The sequence below is a fragment of the Typha latifolia genome, chromosome 7 (assembly GCF_019914945.1).
Source record: "Typha latifolia isolate L0001 chromosome 7, TyphaL0001v2, whole genome shotgun sequence".
NCBI classification, from domain to species: Eukaryota; Viridiplantae; Streptophyta; class Magnoliopsida; order Poales; family Typhaceae; genus Typha; species Typha latifolia.
In genome coordinates this window covers 2,013,575-2,027,017 of record NC_133092.1, presented here as the reverse complement: position 1 = coordinate 2,027,017, position 13,443 = coordinate 2,013,575, and the positions used below count along the sequence as shown (strand labels likewise).

Sequence of the window (13,443 nt, the reverse complement as noted above, 5' to 3'; positions counted from 1 at the left end):
CGATATGATGAGCGAGGAGACGAGGGCTATCTCGGTGGTCGGCGGCTTCTTCATGGCGACTGTTGTGTGTTGTATTTTTGTTATGGTATTCCTGTTAAGTTTAATTTGGCATTGAACAGATACTTTCCGTTGACCATGACACGTAGCCTAAAATTTAATCAATTCTTGTAAAAGCCGTTATCGGCGACGTGGCGCAATGCCGTGCCCACCGTGATCAAAGAAACCCAAGTCCCACGCGCCACAAAACCCCACTCCTCTTTTCCTCTTTCTTATCTTCTTTGGTTCCCTACGGAAGCGACCTCTCCATTGGAGAAAGACGGAGAGAGAGAGAGAGAGAGAGAGATGTCGACATTAAATATCTGCAATGGTTCGATGGAAGCCGGTTTCCGTTCTGTCTTCCCAAAGAACCGGGTGAAATCTGCAATCTTTCCTCCTCCCTCTGCTACGAATTCGCTCAGGCAACGGTCTCTCTCTCTCACCTTTGCCTCCTCGTTGTTTCTAACGCAAGCCTTCCTTGGACTCCGGGAGTTTGATTTGGGGTTCTTTTGTTTCAATTGCTTTTCCTGTGTTCTTAATAAATTTAAGGCTTACTTACATTTTGACCCTTCCGACTATCACTCTTTGTTACTTTCACCCCACAAGTAAAAAAGTGGACACATGCACACGCATCCTGAATTAGATAAATTAAGCCCATTAGAAATTGTGTTAGAAAAAATATTAAAAAAATTGACTACCTAATTAGATGGATAAAAGTGCTTTCTTTCTTTGTTAGAATTGAACTTTGAAGGTATTAGAGAATATCGGTTGATAGTTTGATATTAGAGAAGTTGACATGAAGACTACTTAAAAGAGAAGATAGAAGGATATGGATGGAAGACATGAGTATCTTTGCTCATCTATTAAGTTAGTTATTTTTGTAAGACTATTTCTATCGGAATTTCTAATGAAATATTGATGGAAGGGGCTTAGTGATACATTTAAGTTGTTAGAAGTGTATCTATCTAATTAATTTGTTAGCGGTTGAAAGTGATATAGAGAGGTTAGTTAGGAGGGGGTCAAGATATAAGTAACCCTAGGTTTAACTTAATAGAAAATTTCTTGGACCTGTGTTGTGGAAATCAGGGTGCAATTTAGAACCCTTAGAATGAAATAACGATTTTATTGGGATTTTCAGAATAAATGGGAAGGATACCATCATTTGGATCATATATTGCCTTTCTTTGGGCTTTCGAAGTCGATTTACTTTGTTGAATTTTCTAACATTACTCTATTGTTACATATCTAGAGAAAGAAAATGATCTTTCTGTGCTTAGACAGGAAGTTTAATCACGAGTCCTTTAAGTGTAGTTTCTTTTCTTGGAAGTGTTTTGAATTTTTATCTGATATTTGTTGTTTAAATCAACTTATTTCAAAAATTCGAGGCTTATTATCTTACTATTCATGTGACGAGTATTAGTTTCCAATTTGCTATGAAATTTGTACCAATTATTTACCACAGTTAATGATGAAACTTCATTTTACATGTTATGCAGATGCTTGAATCAATCTTTTAGGTTCAGACATGTGGCTAAAATGTTGAGGCGACATTATTTGCAACCACTTTCATTCAGTTCTCATTGGATGGTAATTTACTGTTTCCTCGGGCAATTTAATTGTCACTGGTTTGTGTTATATGGCCAAATGATTTTTTAGCCAGTGAGATTTTCTACCTTTGAAGTCCATGGTCATTCAATATTAGTCATGACCTTATCTTTTTGGAGCATCATGACTGGTTTGTGTTATATGGCCAAATGATTTTTTAGCCAGTGAGATTTTTTACCTTTGAAGTACCATGGGCATTCAATATTAGTCATGACCTTATCTTTTTGGAGCATCATGACTGGATTTTCATAGATTTAATGCTTCTACCAAGTTCCTTTAGCAGGCTCTTCTTTTCTTTTTCTTTTTTTCCCCTCTTTTTTGGGCACAGATTTGTATAATTTGTGCAGATATATCTGTTTCCACTTTTTATCTGCTCATCTAATGCCCACCTTGATGCACAATTTTGATCATTATATGATCTTTCTTGAATTAATAGCTTATGAAGATTTCTTAGTTGATAGTCCTCTGCAGTTTCTTTAGTCTACTTTCATCTCAAGGTAATGATTGATTGACTGATGTTATCTTGTTTTATTATTATTATTTGTTTAAAATTTGGCTGTAGGAACACAGCAAGAGAACTCTTGGGTTGATGGACGATGGTCACTCTTTGGAAGATAGCCTTCATAGTGATATCAGTTTTCCAAAAACAGGCCCATCTGGATCTGTCAAGGGGAATGAAATTCTACTCTCTGATATTTACAAGTTCACAGTTCTCACAGGACTTCTTATTTTTCAAGGATCTCAAGCAGCAAATGCAGGCTCGGAATTCACTGGAGCTCAACCAATATCTTTTATTGGGGATCTTGGTGATATTAGTACAGGTTTTGCTTCAGTTAGGAGAACTTCCTTTTAACTTCTTATGGCAACATTTATATATATTTTCCACAAGACTCTCGGTCCTCTATGTGAACAAATTATCTTTCTTCTATTCTGTACTTTTCTTTTGATTTTACCCATGGTAAGCGCGTCAAACAATAAAATAACTTACTTTTTTGATATGCAGGAAAAACAAATAGAAAGTAAATACATTTATGTTTAAATTATACTAATGATGAATTTTCAGTAAAGTCTTAATAAGTAGGACAGGGTTTTCTCATTGGGCAGTGTTACACAGAGAGAGAAGCAGGTAACTAGATAGTTAAACGGATAAACATTATAAACCAAGTTACTCAGGTAGCTCGATAGTAAATGGATAGACATTATAGACTAAGATGAGTAATGAAGAGGCCCTTCTCTTGATGTTTATACCACACAGTTTGTTAATTGTAAGCAAAGAAATAATAGTTATAAGCCAAAGCATTGATTTATCACTTCAATATGCTAATTTCGGAGCTTCATATAGTAATCAAAAGAACCATCACTTACACTAAGGTGCTTCACCAATGCAGTAGAAGCCTTGCAACTACCAGACATTATATAATTTACCCTGGTATTCTGGTAACTGCTGTAAACTGAACTGAGCTTTAAAACTTGGAACAAGTATCTAACTCTATATATAATGCCAGTAGAAATTAACACTATTTTAGGGATCTGTATGTTAAGGTTATTACTCATAATATTAACTACATAAATAAATAATGTAATTTCAAACAGGGAAAAGTGAAATTTCTTTATGTTGATCCGTTGCCCATGCACTAGTTAACATATGCAAGATTCCTATCAAAATGTAGAGAAGATAAAAGACATATCCTTCATTTCTCTTTTCTTCTTTTAACTTTCTGCAAATTCATTCTCTTGCTGTATATAGATGAACCTTTATGATCCTTTTTCTAATTTACGCTGCCAGTTCCTGTTTGATCCCTTAAAAATGATATAAGCCTTAATTTTTCTTTCCTCTTGTCTATTTATAAGAAAGTTTTTCTAATTGATTATTAAGTTTTAATCAGCCAAAACATGAACATGTAACTGTGCTTCAACCTGGTCTATTTTCCTTTTTGGTGATTAATGCTTTGATCAAGCTCAGCTTTTTCTAAGGCCGTCTGTTCTATCAATTCAATTTTGCAGGCCTTTTTGCTGATCTTCTTCTCTGAGTTGGGGGACAAAACATTTTTCATTGCTGTAAGGATGAATCTTTGTATTTGTTGAGATTAATAGTAACTATTAGATGAAGCCATTAAGGTACTCTTTTTCTGCTCATATATCTGTCTGGTTCTATGTAGATGCTTTGATGCAAAGTTTCTAAATCAACGAAATAGTAATAGATCATAATTCTACTGAAAAGGTCCCAAAGTAGTGTTTAGAAGAAAAGTAACAGAATTGTAGTGTATCCATTATCCATAATTCCATACTCCATAGACCACTTTATTTGCAGAAAAAACAAATCTTCAGCTACTAAATTATTACTGCTTAAACTTGTTGTTAGAGTACCAACGGAATCCTAATATGGGTTTACATTGGAACCAAGTTCCCCTGTCTAGCTTAACAGGTGACCATTTGGAAAATGGCTGAGAAGCTTGGTTAATTCTTTCATTTCATTTAAGATGGAAGTTCTTGTAATACCTTAAACATAGAAAGCCTTTTCCGTTGTGAGAAACAGATTGTAGGTGCAGACACTGGATACTGGTCAATCACAGTAGGTTAATTTTCTGAACTAGGCCTTATTACCTGTGAAATTTTTTTTTAAAAAAAAGGAAAGAAAATCAGACACTATGCTTTCAGAGAACAACGAATTTGTCTAATTAATTTTAAGTAATACTTTTTGCTTTACTACTTTTGATATTCTTTTCCTTTTCATTGTATAGTTGACTTTTGTGTAACTGTTTATAATTTTATGCACTGATCGGTGCTACAGTTGTATGTTTCTTGAATAGGCACTTTTAGCAGCCAGAAATTCTGGAGCTATTGTTTTTCTCGGCACTTTTGGAGCTCTTGCGTAAGTACTTAATAAATACTTTCCATGAGTTAAACTAATGTTTGATTAGAGCAAACTGGTGAAGAGTGATAATGAGACATACTACTCTGTCCCTCCATGAATATGGATAATGAGCTGCAAGTTGAATTTTACATATATCTGTCATTCGGACACTGATGCTGGGCATATCATTTTGGCTTTATGAGAAATTTCTGTAGATTTCTATTGAAAAGAACCCATAGATGTTCCTTGTAAAAGTACTTTGGCATCTAAAACCAACTCTAAGATGCACGTCAATGTTTCTACCTTATTACTGCTAAGATATTGTAAGAATATCTGGAACTGAAATTAGAGTGATTACCAGGGCAATGTCTGTCGTGTCTGTGGTTCTAGGCCGTGCATTTCACTATGTTGATGGCATCGTTCCATTTAGGTAAGTGCTGGTCTTGTTAGTTTGACTATTTAATGCTTATGTATCCTAATTCTGTCTAGAATTTAGATTTCTTTCATCTTTCCATTTTTATATATTTCAAGTGCTATATGGATGTAGGTTGGGTGATGCAGATTTTCCAGTGGATGACTTTGCAGCTGTCTGCCTCCTGGTACATACTAACATCCAACCGCTTTGCTAAACACATCCGCACACTATGTAAGAAGTAGGGGAAAGGAATAAAACATGGGTGTTGGAATGATACCATATTTGTAATTATCTTCATTCCCCACTTTTTTGTGTCTATTCCTGCATTTAACATAAGTGCACAGTTTACAAATCACATGATCACGTCTTCTGATTGATGTAAATTGATTTTAGGTTTACTTTGGTGTCACTACATTACTTGAAGCTGCTTCAGGTGAAGAACAGAAGATAAAGGAAGAACAAGAGGAGGTAAAATCTTTGGGAGCACCAAATTACGTTCTGGCAAAACTTTACGTTTTGATGTTAAAATATCTGACTAACTTAATATTATTTGGTACCATCTGTTTTGTGATTCCTGTTATTAACTTATTCAATGAATTAGAAGAAATTGTTGATTCCAACAGCAGATGATTTTAGTTAGGATAACAAATGGCTGACAATACAACATGTACGATCTTTAACTGTTACCAATATTAGTTATAAAGGTACACCATTGGCTGCATAGAACCCACATGTCAGTTGCAGTCATAGCAGTCAGTAATGCTTGTTTTGGTAATTCAACATTTATTTGACTCTCAGACTTTCTGTTCTTAGTGAAGATTCTAATGAACTATGTGCTTCCATCTCAAATATGCCAGGCAGAACTAGCAATTTCAGAGTTATCGGGAAATGGAGCTGGAATCGTGGCTGCTGCAAGTACAGCGCTCAGCACATTCCTTTTAGTATTTGTTGCTGAATGGGGTGATAAGTCTTTTTTCTCCACAATAGGTGTGGCCCCCTAATTTGACTTATTTGCATGTAGGATCAAGTATTTATGATTCCAAGGATTAATTGGCATTTTTTTTTCTTTCTTTCTTTCTTTTACAGCACTCGCTGCTGCTTCCTCACCTCTTGGAGTCATTGGAGGAGCACTTGCTGGGCATGCTCTTGCTACATTGGTAAGATGTGGAATGTTATAGTCGTAATTAACATAGTTTTATGTTATAATTTGAAGCTTAAATATTTTACATAACATTTATTGTTCTCTTGAGACTATATAAGAAATTCTCATGAAAAATTGCAACAATTTGTTGTGAAAACTATCTAGCCAGTATATAACAATTTGCATGAAAGCTTGCAGCCATTTGTTGTGAACACTATCTAGCCATGCAAACTCACTCTCTGAGATGTTCCATCAAGTATTCATTGATTTCCATAGTTCACATTTTGCCAGTCAGTTGCAGAAAAGCTTCATTCACTTTACTTTCTAAAGTTCTGTAATTTCCAGTTATTTCTGCTTTTATACATTCCTACTTAACCACTTGCACAACCAATCAAAGGATTGTACTGTGTACCCACTTGCTTTGTTTTTTTACTATAGAACCTTCCCATCCTTGCCTCCTAGACACACACGATATGAATCCATCATCAAACCTGTTATCGTCATCTGTGTATAGCCAAAAATTAAGGTCTCTACTGGTGTGACTGATTCCAACTGGTTAGGAGGTCAACCTCTCTTGGTGTGCCAAATTCCTAGACAAGGCAAGTATATGCCAAGAGAAGTGTTCTAAACTTTATAGGACTGGTTGCAAATTGGTGGACCTAGTTCAGTGGTCGTAGTTCCTCTCATAACCAGCAACTATTCAGGCCTTGCAACTTGACTGTTTATAGGTTTTAGGTGGCCAAATGTAATGTATTTTCAAAATTTGCAGCTTGCAGTTGTTGGGGGTTCTTTGCTTGGGACATTTCTTTCTGAGAAGGTACATATTCAATCTCTGATCTTACTATTTATCAAAGCTGGTAGCACTTGTTATCACTTAAGCTAAAAAGTGATTATTTTTTGGCTGCACTACATATTTTAAATGAAAAGCAAGGAAATAGTGCTAGTATTTTGATTTATAAAAATCAACCTCTGGAAGTTAGGAGAAAATTATCTCTTTAATGGACTTATGTTGAGTGATTCTCTGAGATGAAAATCTAAGCTTTTAACTTAAACAGAAATATCAACAAAGAGATTTGTAGAAATTAATCTAATCTCTGATGAAGTAATCAAATACAAGTAGGAACCAGATGGATTTTTGCCACGTAAATGACTAGTTAAACAATAATATTCTTTATTCTAATAAGATTTTCTTCATTATGTGTCTCGATATCACTTGCTCTGATATGATGATTTTATAACATGTTTCAGCAGTTTTGTTGCGAGTCCAGGAATGTTGCACAATCTCCCTTTAAGCTTTTTATATTTGTGGTTCTGCAGATAGCTTTTACTAACATATTATCTTTAATGCAGGTTATTGCATACATTGGAGGGTCTCTCTTTTTAGTATTTGCTGCAGTAACACTAATAGAGATAGTGAATTAGCTGGAGTTTCAACTTGTTCAATCAGAACTCATGTAACAGGTAAGCAAAGAACAAAATAAGTCTCACACAACAGGGTAATATCCAAAGTCATGTAGACTGAGCTTGTATTTCAACTGCACCTATTACATCTTATGCTACAAATGATGCAAAAGCTACCACTTCAATTGAATGCTTTTCTCCATAACTACATATCAATTGAATGCTTTTATATGAAATATGAAAGGTGTGTGTAGTAATATTTGTGTGCTTTATATCTTAGCATACTCTTGGCTACCTCATGCAGACAGCATGGAGTTGTGGCTGAGCAGTACTTCAAGTGCAGGCATGGGCAAATATACATTCAGGGTGAGAGACAAAGGAAGCAACAAAAGAATTGGAGGGCAATTTCTTTTGCCCCATGGATATGGGGGCAAATGCATTAAATTGTAGAGGAGTAACAGAGAGATGTACACATTCTTCTCCTTCTTGTTTTTGTTCCTATTTGTGATTATTTCTTCTTCTTCTCTCTCTTTTTAAAGGAATTTTCTTATTTTACGCTCTACATAATGTGCCTTTTACGCCTTGTCCTTTCACTAATTTTATCAGTGCCGACTCTTCCGTTGCTAGATTTTTCAGAAACCACGCCAAATATGGTGCTTTCTACAATATAATCAACGAGTAAGGGTCAAATTTTTTATAAAAAAATGAAAAGATAGGGTGTATGATGAAATAAATACTTAATGTAGGGTGTGAAAGGAGAAATCCCTCTTTGAAAATATTAAGAAAATTAACAAATTAAAATAATGATATTAAGAGTATATATAGAGATTAGAGAGAGATGTTATCTCTTCAGCTCTTCTCCAAAGAAAAATTACGCATCTCGAGGACCATCTCTTTCCCACGGCTTCTGCCGATCCAAACCCTAGCACTAACCTTAGGATCAAATATGTTCTCTAGCGGTTTAAGCTTTTAGACCTGAGCACTCTACTGTATCAATGATTTTTGCTCAAAACCAGCCAAAGAAGCTGTTGATTACTGGACATTTTTTTAGGCGAGTTTCGGCATTATACTCGGTGGCTTCTTTTCTTCTTTTTTTTCTGAAACTTGAGATATCCAAGAAAAAAATAAGGATCAACACATAATTCTCCAAAAGCTTTGGATGCTCTTGGTAAAATGTATGGAGTATGATTACATAGTACACATTACATTTGTAGGTGCGCCATTCGTTCCTAAGATTCTATTTTAGATTGTACACTCTTGTTTGAATTTGGCCATCTGAGCAAGCTTGTCGACAGCTTCAACCAAGTGATCAAGCCTAGCAACAAATTCTATGAGCAGTGAGGTGAAGGTGGCTAATGACAATGCTGTGGTGCTTTCAAGTGCGTGCATCCTTGGGATCAAGTCAGTGGCAACCTTTCCATCTTCTTCAAAGTCATCCACCTCCCTTGAAGGCCATGAATGGAGCCTCCTCTGTTGCTTCCTCATGGCCTCATGGTAAGACTCACCTTGCACTGCCACTGCAGATTGTGTATTGGTAGTCTCAGCTTTTCCACTTTCTGCCTCCATTAAGTGATTGGAGAAGTCCTTAATGTTAAAAGAGACGGTCTTGGAGGATTTAGTTCGTAATTTGGTTGAATGGTCATAGTGGTCATGGCTTGAGGTGAGAAGGTAGGAGTGCAAGTCTATGGAGTGTTGGAGTCGCTCGGTTGAGCTATGAACATGCTTCAGAAGACTTGTCTGAAGGCTCCAATTCATATTATTTATGTCTTTCCCCAAACTGCGCAATAGCTCTGCAGCTTGGTTTGTGGCATCTAGGATCTCTGACTGGAATGCACATCTTAAATTATATGGTGCCTACAAAAGAAAGAAACTAGTGTTATACATAAATTGAGATGTGAACAAAGATTGGGAACCCAGCTTGATCCTTTTCTTCATCATGGTTGCTAAAAGGTAGTATCGTTGTACAACAGCTTGAAATAGAACTTATTTTCAGAAAGGACTTCAATTACAAATCAACTGGAACTGCAAAAGATTTGTCATTCAGGCATGATGTGTCTGTGAGTTGTCCCCGAATTTTAAGTGTATCAATCTGCTTCTGATATATGTTTAAATAAAATAATTGTTTCTCTTCTTAAGTTGACCTTCCTATGGAGTAGAAGCTTAACTCATTTTGGTTGTCTTTTCCTAAGTTAAAGTAGTCTTATTTAGCTGTTAGAATCTAAGTTGGTGTATTTGTTTTAGTCGAATAATTTTCATGATTTCTGTGCTGTATGCTGACTATATGGCCCTATCATAGTTCATCTACACTCTACAGGCTCCCTTTTTTTTCTGACATATGATGTTAAGCCATTGTATATATTGAAGTACTGAACACATTTTATATAATTCAGAGCTCTACTGATATGTGGGATTTCTTTATCATTGACGTGGAGTGTTTGCATGGCATCTGCTTTTGATAAGGTTAGTTCTTTTTTTCCCTCAGTATTCTTTAGGAGAAAAGTACCTTTTGTATGTTTGCTAAGGAAGTAAAGTATATGGTGAAAGTCAGCTATCTATTGTTTTTAGTAGTTGTTTCAGTGTTAATTTATGAAACATTATACTACATAGTTTGATTTGTTTAAATTACTGGATATCTTTTTATATCTTAGAAGTTAGAATAATAGAGTATGTTAAACATTCCATGGATCATTTTTTTTCAAATCTCTCCTGGTGCAGTTTGCTACTAGGAACTCCAACTTGTTCCTTAAAAACTATTAACCAATTCATTAAATGGATCCTGTTACATAATTTCTCACACCTTATGAGAAATTATGTTTTTGGTATATAAAAGCTCATTAGGAATTGAAAAAAGAACAGGTAAACGAAAGGGAGAAAAGGTTAGGACATAGCTTGGGTTTTTATTGGACAACACCTAATCTAAGAATGGAATGAACTGGATCAGCTTTGGGAGTTCCAGAAAAATTGATACGGACAAAATTATCACTTGGATCATCTTCAAAACCAACTAGGAGCATCTGATTCTATTCTCAAACAGAGAAGCATTCTTAAGACATCTTCCACTAAAATAGAGGTTCAGAACTTAATTCCCCTTGCCTGCCAGTATTTCTTGACCATGTGTGCTAATTGGGCTTCTCTTCTGAAATTATGATTACTGAGAACATCTCTACTGTGGTGTACTTAACCATGTGTCCTTATGCTTATCATCTAAATAAGTTGTATCAAGATCAACTCATCTTTCAAGTAACTTTTCATTGTGGTGTAACACTAAGATACTGCTGATTGACATCAATTGATAAGCTGAATACTGATTAGTACTATATGTTACCTGAATCTCTGAATGAAGGCAGCCATGCATAGCCATGACTTCATATGCACAATGCCGGAGCACAGCCCCAACCTTTACATACTCGGCCCATGGGTAGAAGAAGTGCCCAAATCTCCCATGGGGTGGCTCCCATTTTGCTGAGTTGGCCTAGAAAGTGATCAGAATGGCCATCAGTAATGAACATCTTTCTATTTTCTTTTGTTTGATTAAATCCAAACTTAAATAGCAAGAGTATTAGATAAGATGAGAACCAGTGAGTCCAGCTTTGCTGATGAATTCAAAGTTGTCCTGCATTTCTGAAATGCTGGCTCATCAGGGAAGTCATCCATCACCGTCTTTGAAAACTCGGGTTGGTCGGATCCATCATCACTAACATACTTCTTCACACACTCTATTGTAAACGGAGCAAGAGAAGAGATGAGACATTCTGCTATTACTATGGTAGTAGAGGAGAGAACGAGGATGCTAAGGATTAGAAAGCAAGGAGAAACCTTCAAGGGCATCCGCCACCGAGTTGAAATTCTTAACAAGCTCCTTGTGCAGTTGCTCTCCTGCCCATATAGGGCAAATGAGGACGTTAACAAGGACTGCAACTAATCCACCTATCGCGATTGAGTAGAGGCGGTCCATGGCAGTCCTAATAGGAGCACCCATGCGATAGCCTGATACGATGATCAAGCAATAGGTGAAGAGGATAACCCTGAAGCCATACTCGTATGGGACCAGCGATGGCCATAGCTTCATAAAGGATGTTATAGCTCCTACATGCACAGCATGGTTTCAGTATAGATGTAAGTTAAAATTTGACAAGTTTATATACAATCAACCAATCAATTCGATTCTCAGATTCTTTCTTTACTTAAGAGATAATCAAATGTTGCAACTGAGGATCCACTAACTGGTGAAATGATAGTTCAGAAGATAGAACCAAAGAATATATACTCTTGATTAAAGGAGAACAGAGAACTAAAACATACCAATGAGGAAGATGCTGACCCCAATGACATATGGCTCTGCAATGTGGCCACTGGACATAGCTATTTGAATCACTACTATTGCAAAAATCCCAGCTAGTAAACTTCCAAGAGCTCGATTAAATCCACGGTTAAATGTGGCACCTATATATGATCAACAATCTAGAAAGTTATAAGTGGAATATAATGCAAAGCACACAAACTGTGTGCCTACAGGAATGCATGGATTGAACGTACCAACGGTGTATTCAAACATGATTGCCACGGTGAGGATGGACCAGATGATGTTGGTCCCAAATATTTCGTATGGGGCCCGGAAGAGTATGAGAAGGGATACTAGGAGACAAGCAAGGCCAACTTTGAGAGAAAAGGTTACCCTGTTGGTGTCCTCCTTGGCAAACTGCCATACATCCCATATCCATTTCCTTGGAGATGAGCTCTCAGTGTTATCAGCAGTAGACTTCTTCACAGGTTCTTGCACTGCAGCTTTTGGTGTAACGCCAATATTGATTCTTACACTGCAACTCTTTGCACTCATTCTCAAGAGAGAGAAGTAGAGCCTCCTGAACAACTGAAGAGGCCAGTGAAACCAATACAAATTAGTGGACTTGAGGTAGTGATTTTTCTTAAGTGAAGAGATTGATGAAAGAACGGAGGGTATATAAAGCGTTTTGGAGGTTGAGATGGTGGTGCAACCGTGCAAGTAGACAGACAGTGGCGTAGAGGGGTATAATATTATGTATTAGGGAGAATGATACTCTTCAATAATAGAAAAAGATTAGGGAAAATATGGGATGAGGTAAGATGCTTCAGCTCAATAATGCTATGTTGATGGAGAATTGGAATCTGCCATGCTTTATGCTCTGCATGGATTTTAATCTCGGTTTTGTTGCATGAAGCACACACTCGATGTGGATTAAAAATTTCTTTGGGAGCTTAGACTTGAACTCAAAATTGTCCAATTTGGTCACCACATAGTAATCAAGTGATGAGACCAAACAATAACAAGAGGAACGAATCCAACTCCATGGTAGGTGTAGTGAAGGCAAAAGAAATGGTTACTCACTAATGGAGAGCGAGAGAGTGTGTGTACGTAGCAAATTTGAATTTGATTCGAGCTGAAGGGTAGAAGGAATCGGTTGTGTGTCAAGTTAATGCAAAAGGTCATCTCAGTAAGAACAGCATGGAAATGTAAATACCATGATAAATGGCAGTCCCTTTGAAACTCTGCCATATGCCTGACCTTTTCTTGGGAATTTAATGGCGAGGGAATTATCCTCGAATGAAGTTTCGCAACTAGCTCAAATTAATGCATGATGCAGCGACACTCCCAGACATGGAAGGAATTGCTTTCCTGGTGTTACAAGTGAGAAAAGAAATGTAAATTATTATTCTCCGTGGAGTTCTGGTGCTTCATAAGTTTCATAAAGCTACACTTTATGTTTGTTTCCTTAAATTTTCTACTAAAACTTTAGATAAATCTTGGCTTACAAAAAATTCAAAAGTATCATCATTCCCAGTTTGTACAGACTTCAGCACATATGCATCATGATTGGTTGGAGGGGAGGTGTTATCGGTTTAAATTAACTCATAAGATGTCACCATGTCATTCATTTCGTAAGATAATTTACTTATCAAGTGTGAAGGCCTGTAGCATTGTAAACACTGCAAGACATACTTGAAGCTGGCATT

The 13,443-nt window shown here is 36.4% G+C and overlaps 2 protein-coding genes across 4 annotated transcripts; one reads left to right on the top strand and one right to left on the bottom strand.

Annotated features, from left to right (window-relative positions):
* Positions 1 to 263: 263 nt before the first annotated feature.
* LOC140792981 (GDT1-like protein 1, chloroplastic) lies at positions 264 to 8,049 on the top strand. 3 transcript variants are annotated; one of them, XM_073144265.1, is made up of 13 exons: positions 264 to 458; positions 1,533 to 1,623; positions 2,204 to 2,473; positions 3,646 to 3,699; positions 4,452 to 4,513; positions 4,857 to 4,925; positions 5,043 to 5,094; positions 5,304 to 5,378; positions 5,768 to 5,897; positions 5,997 to 6,067; positions 6,821 to 6,868; positions 7,402 to 7,512; positions 7,757 to 8,049. In XM_073144265.1, the coding sequence occupies exons 1-12, from the start codon at positions 343 to 345 to the stop codon at positions 7,471 to 7,473; spliced, it is 1,110 nt and encodes a 369-aa protein (XP_073000366.1). In that variant the 5' UTR covers positions 264 to 342; the 3' UTR covers positions 7,474 to 7,512; positions 7,757 to 8,049. The 3 variants fall into 3 exon arrangements, with proteins under 3 accessions (XP_073000366.1, XP_073000365.1, XP_073000367.1); XM_073144264.1 differs by having other exon boundaries at positions 264 to 464; XM_073144266.1 differs by having other exon boundaries at positions 323 to 464; positions 2,204 to 2,462.
* Positions 8,050 to 8,594: 545 nt separating this feature from the next.
* On the bottom strand, positions 8,595 to 12,422 carry LOC140792962 (aluminum-activated malate transporter 9-like). The gene is made up of 6 exons (XM_073144228.1): positions 11,989 to 12,422; positions 11,755 to 11,895; positions 11,269 to 11,538; positions 11,029 to 11,168; positions 10,778 to 10,924; positions 8,595 to 9,306 (listed from the first exon to the last, which is right to left on the bottom strand). The coding sequence occupies exons 1-6, from the start codon at positions 12,287 to 12,289 to the stop codon at positions 8,695 to 8,697; spliced, it is 1,611 nt and encodes a 536-aa protein (XP_073000329.1). The 5' UTR covers positions 12,290 to 12,422; the 3' UTR covers positions 8,595 to 8,694.
* Positions 12,423 to 13,443: the final 1,021 nt, after the last annotated feature.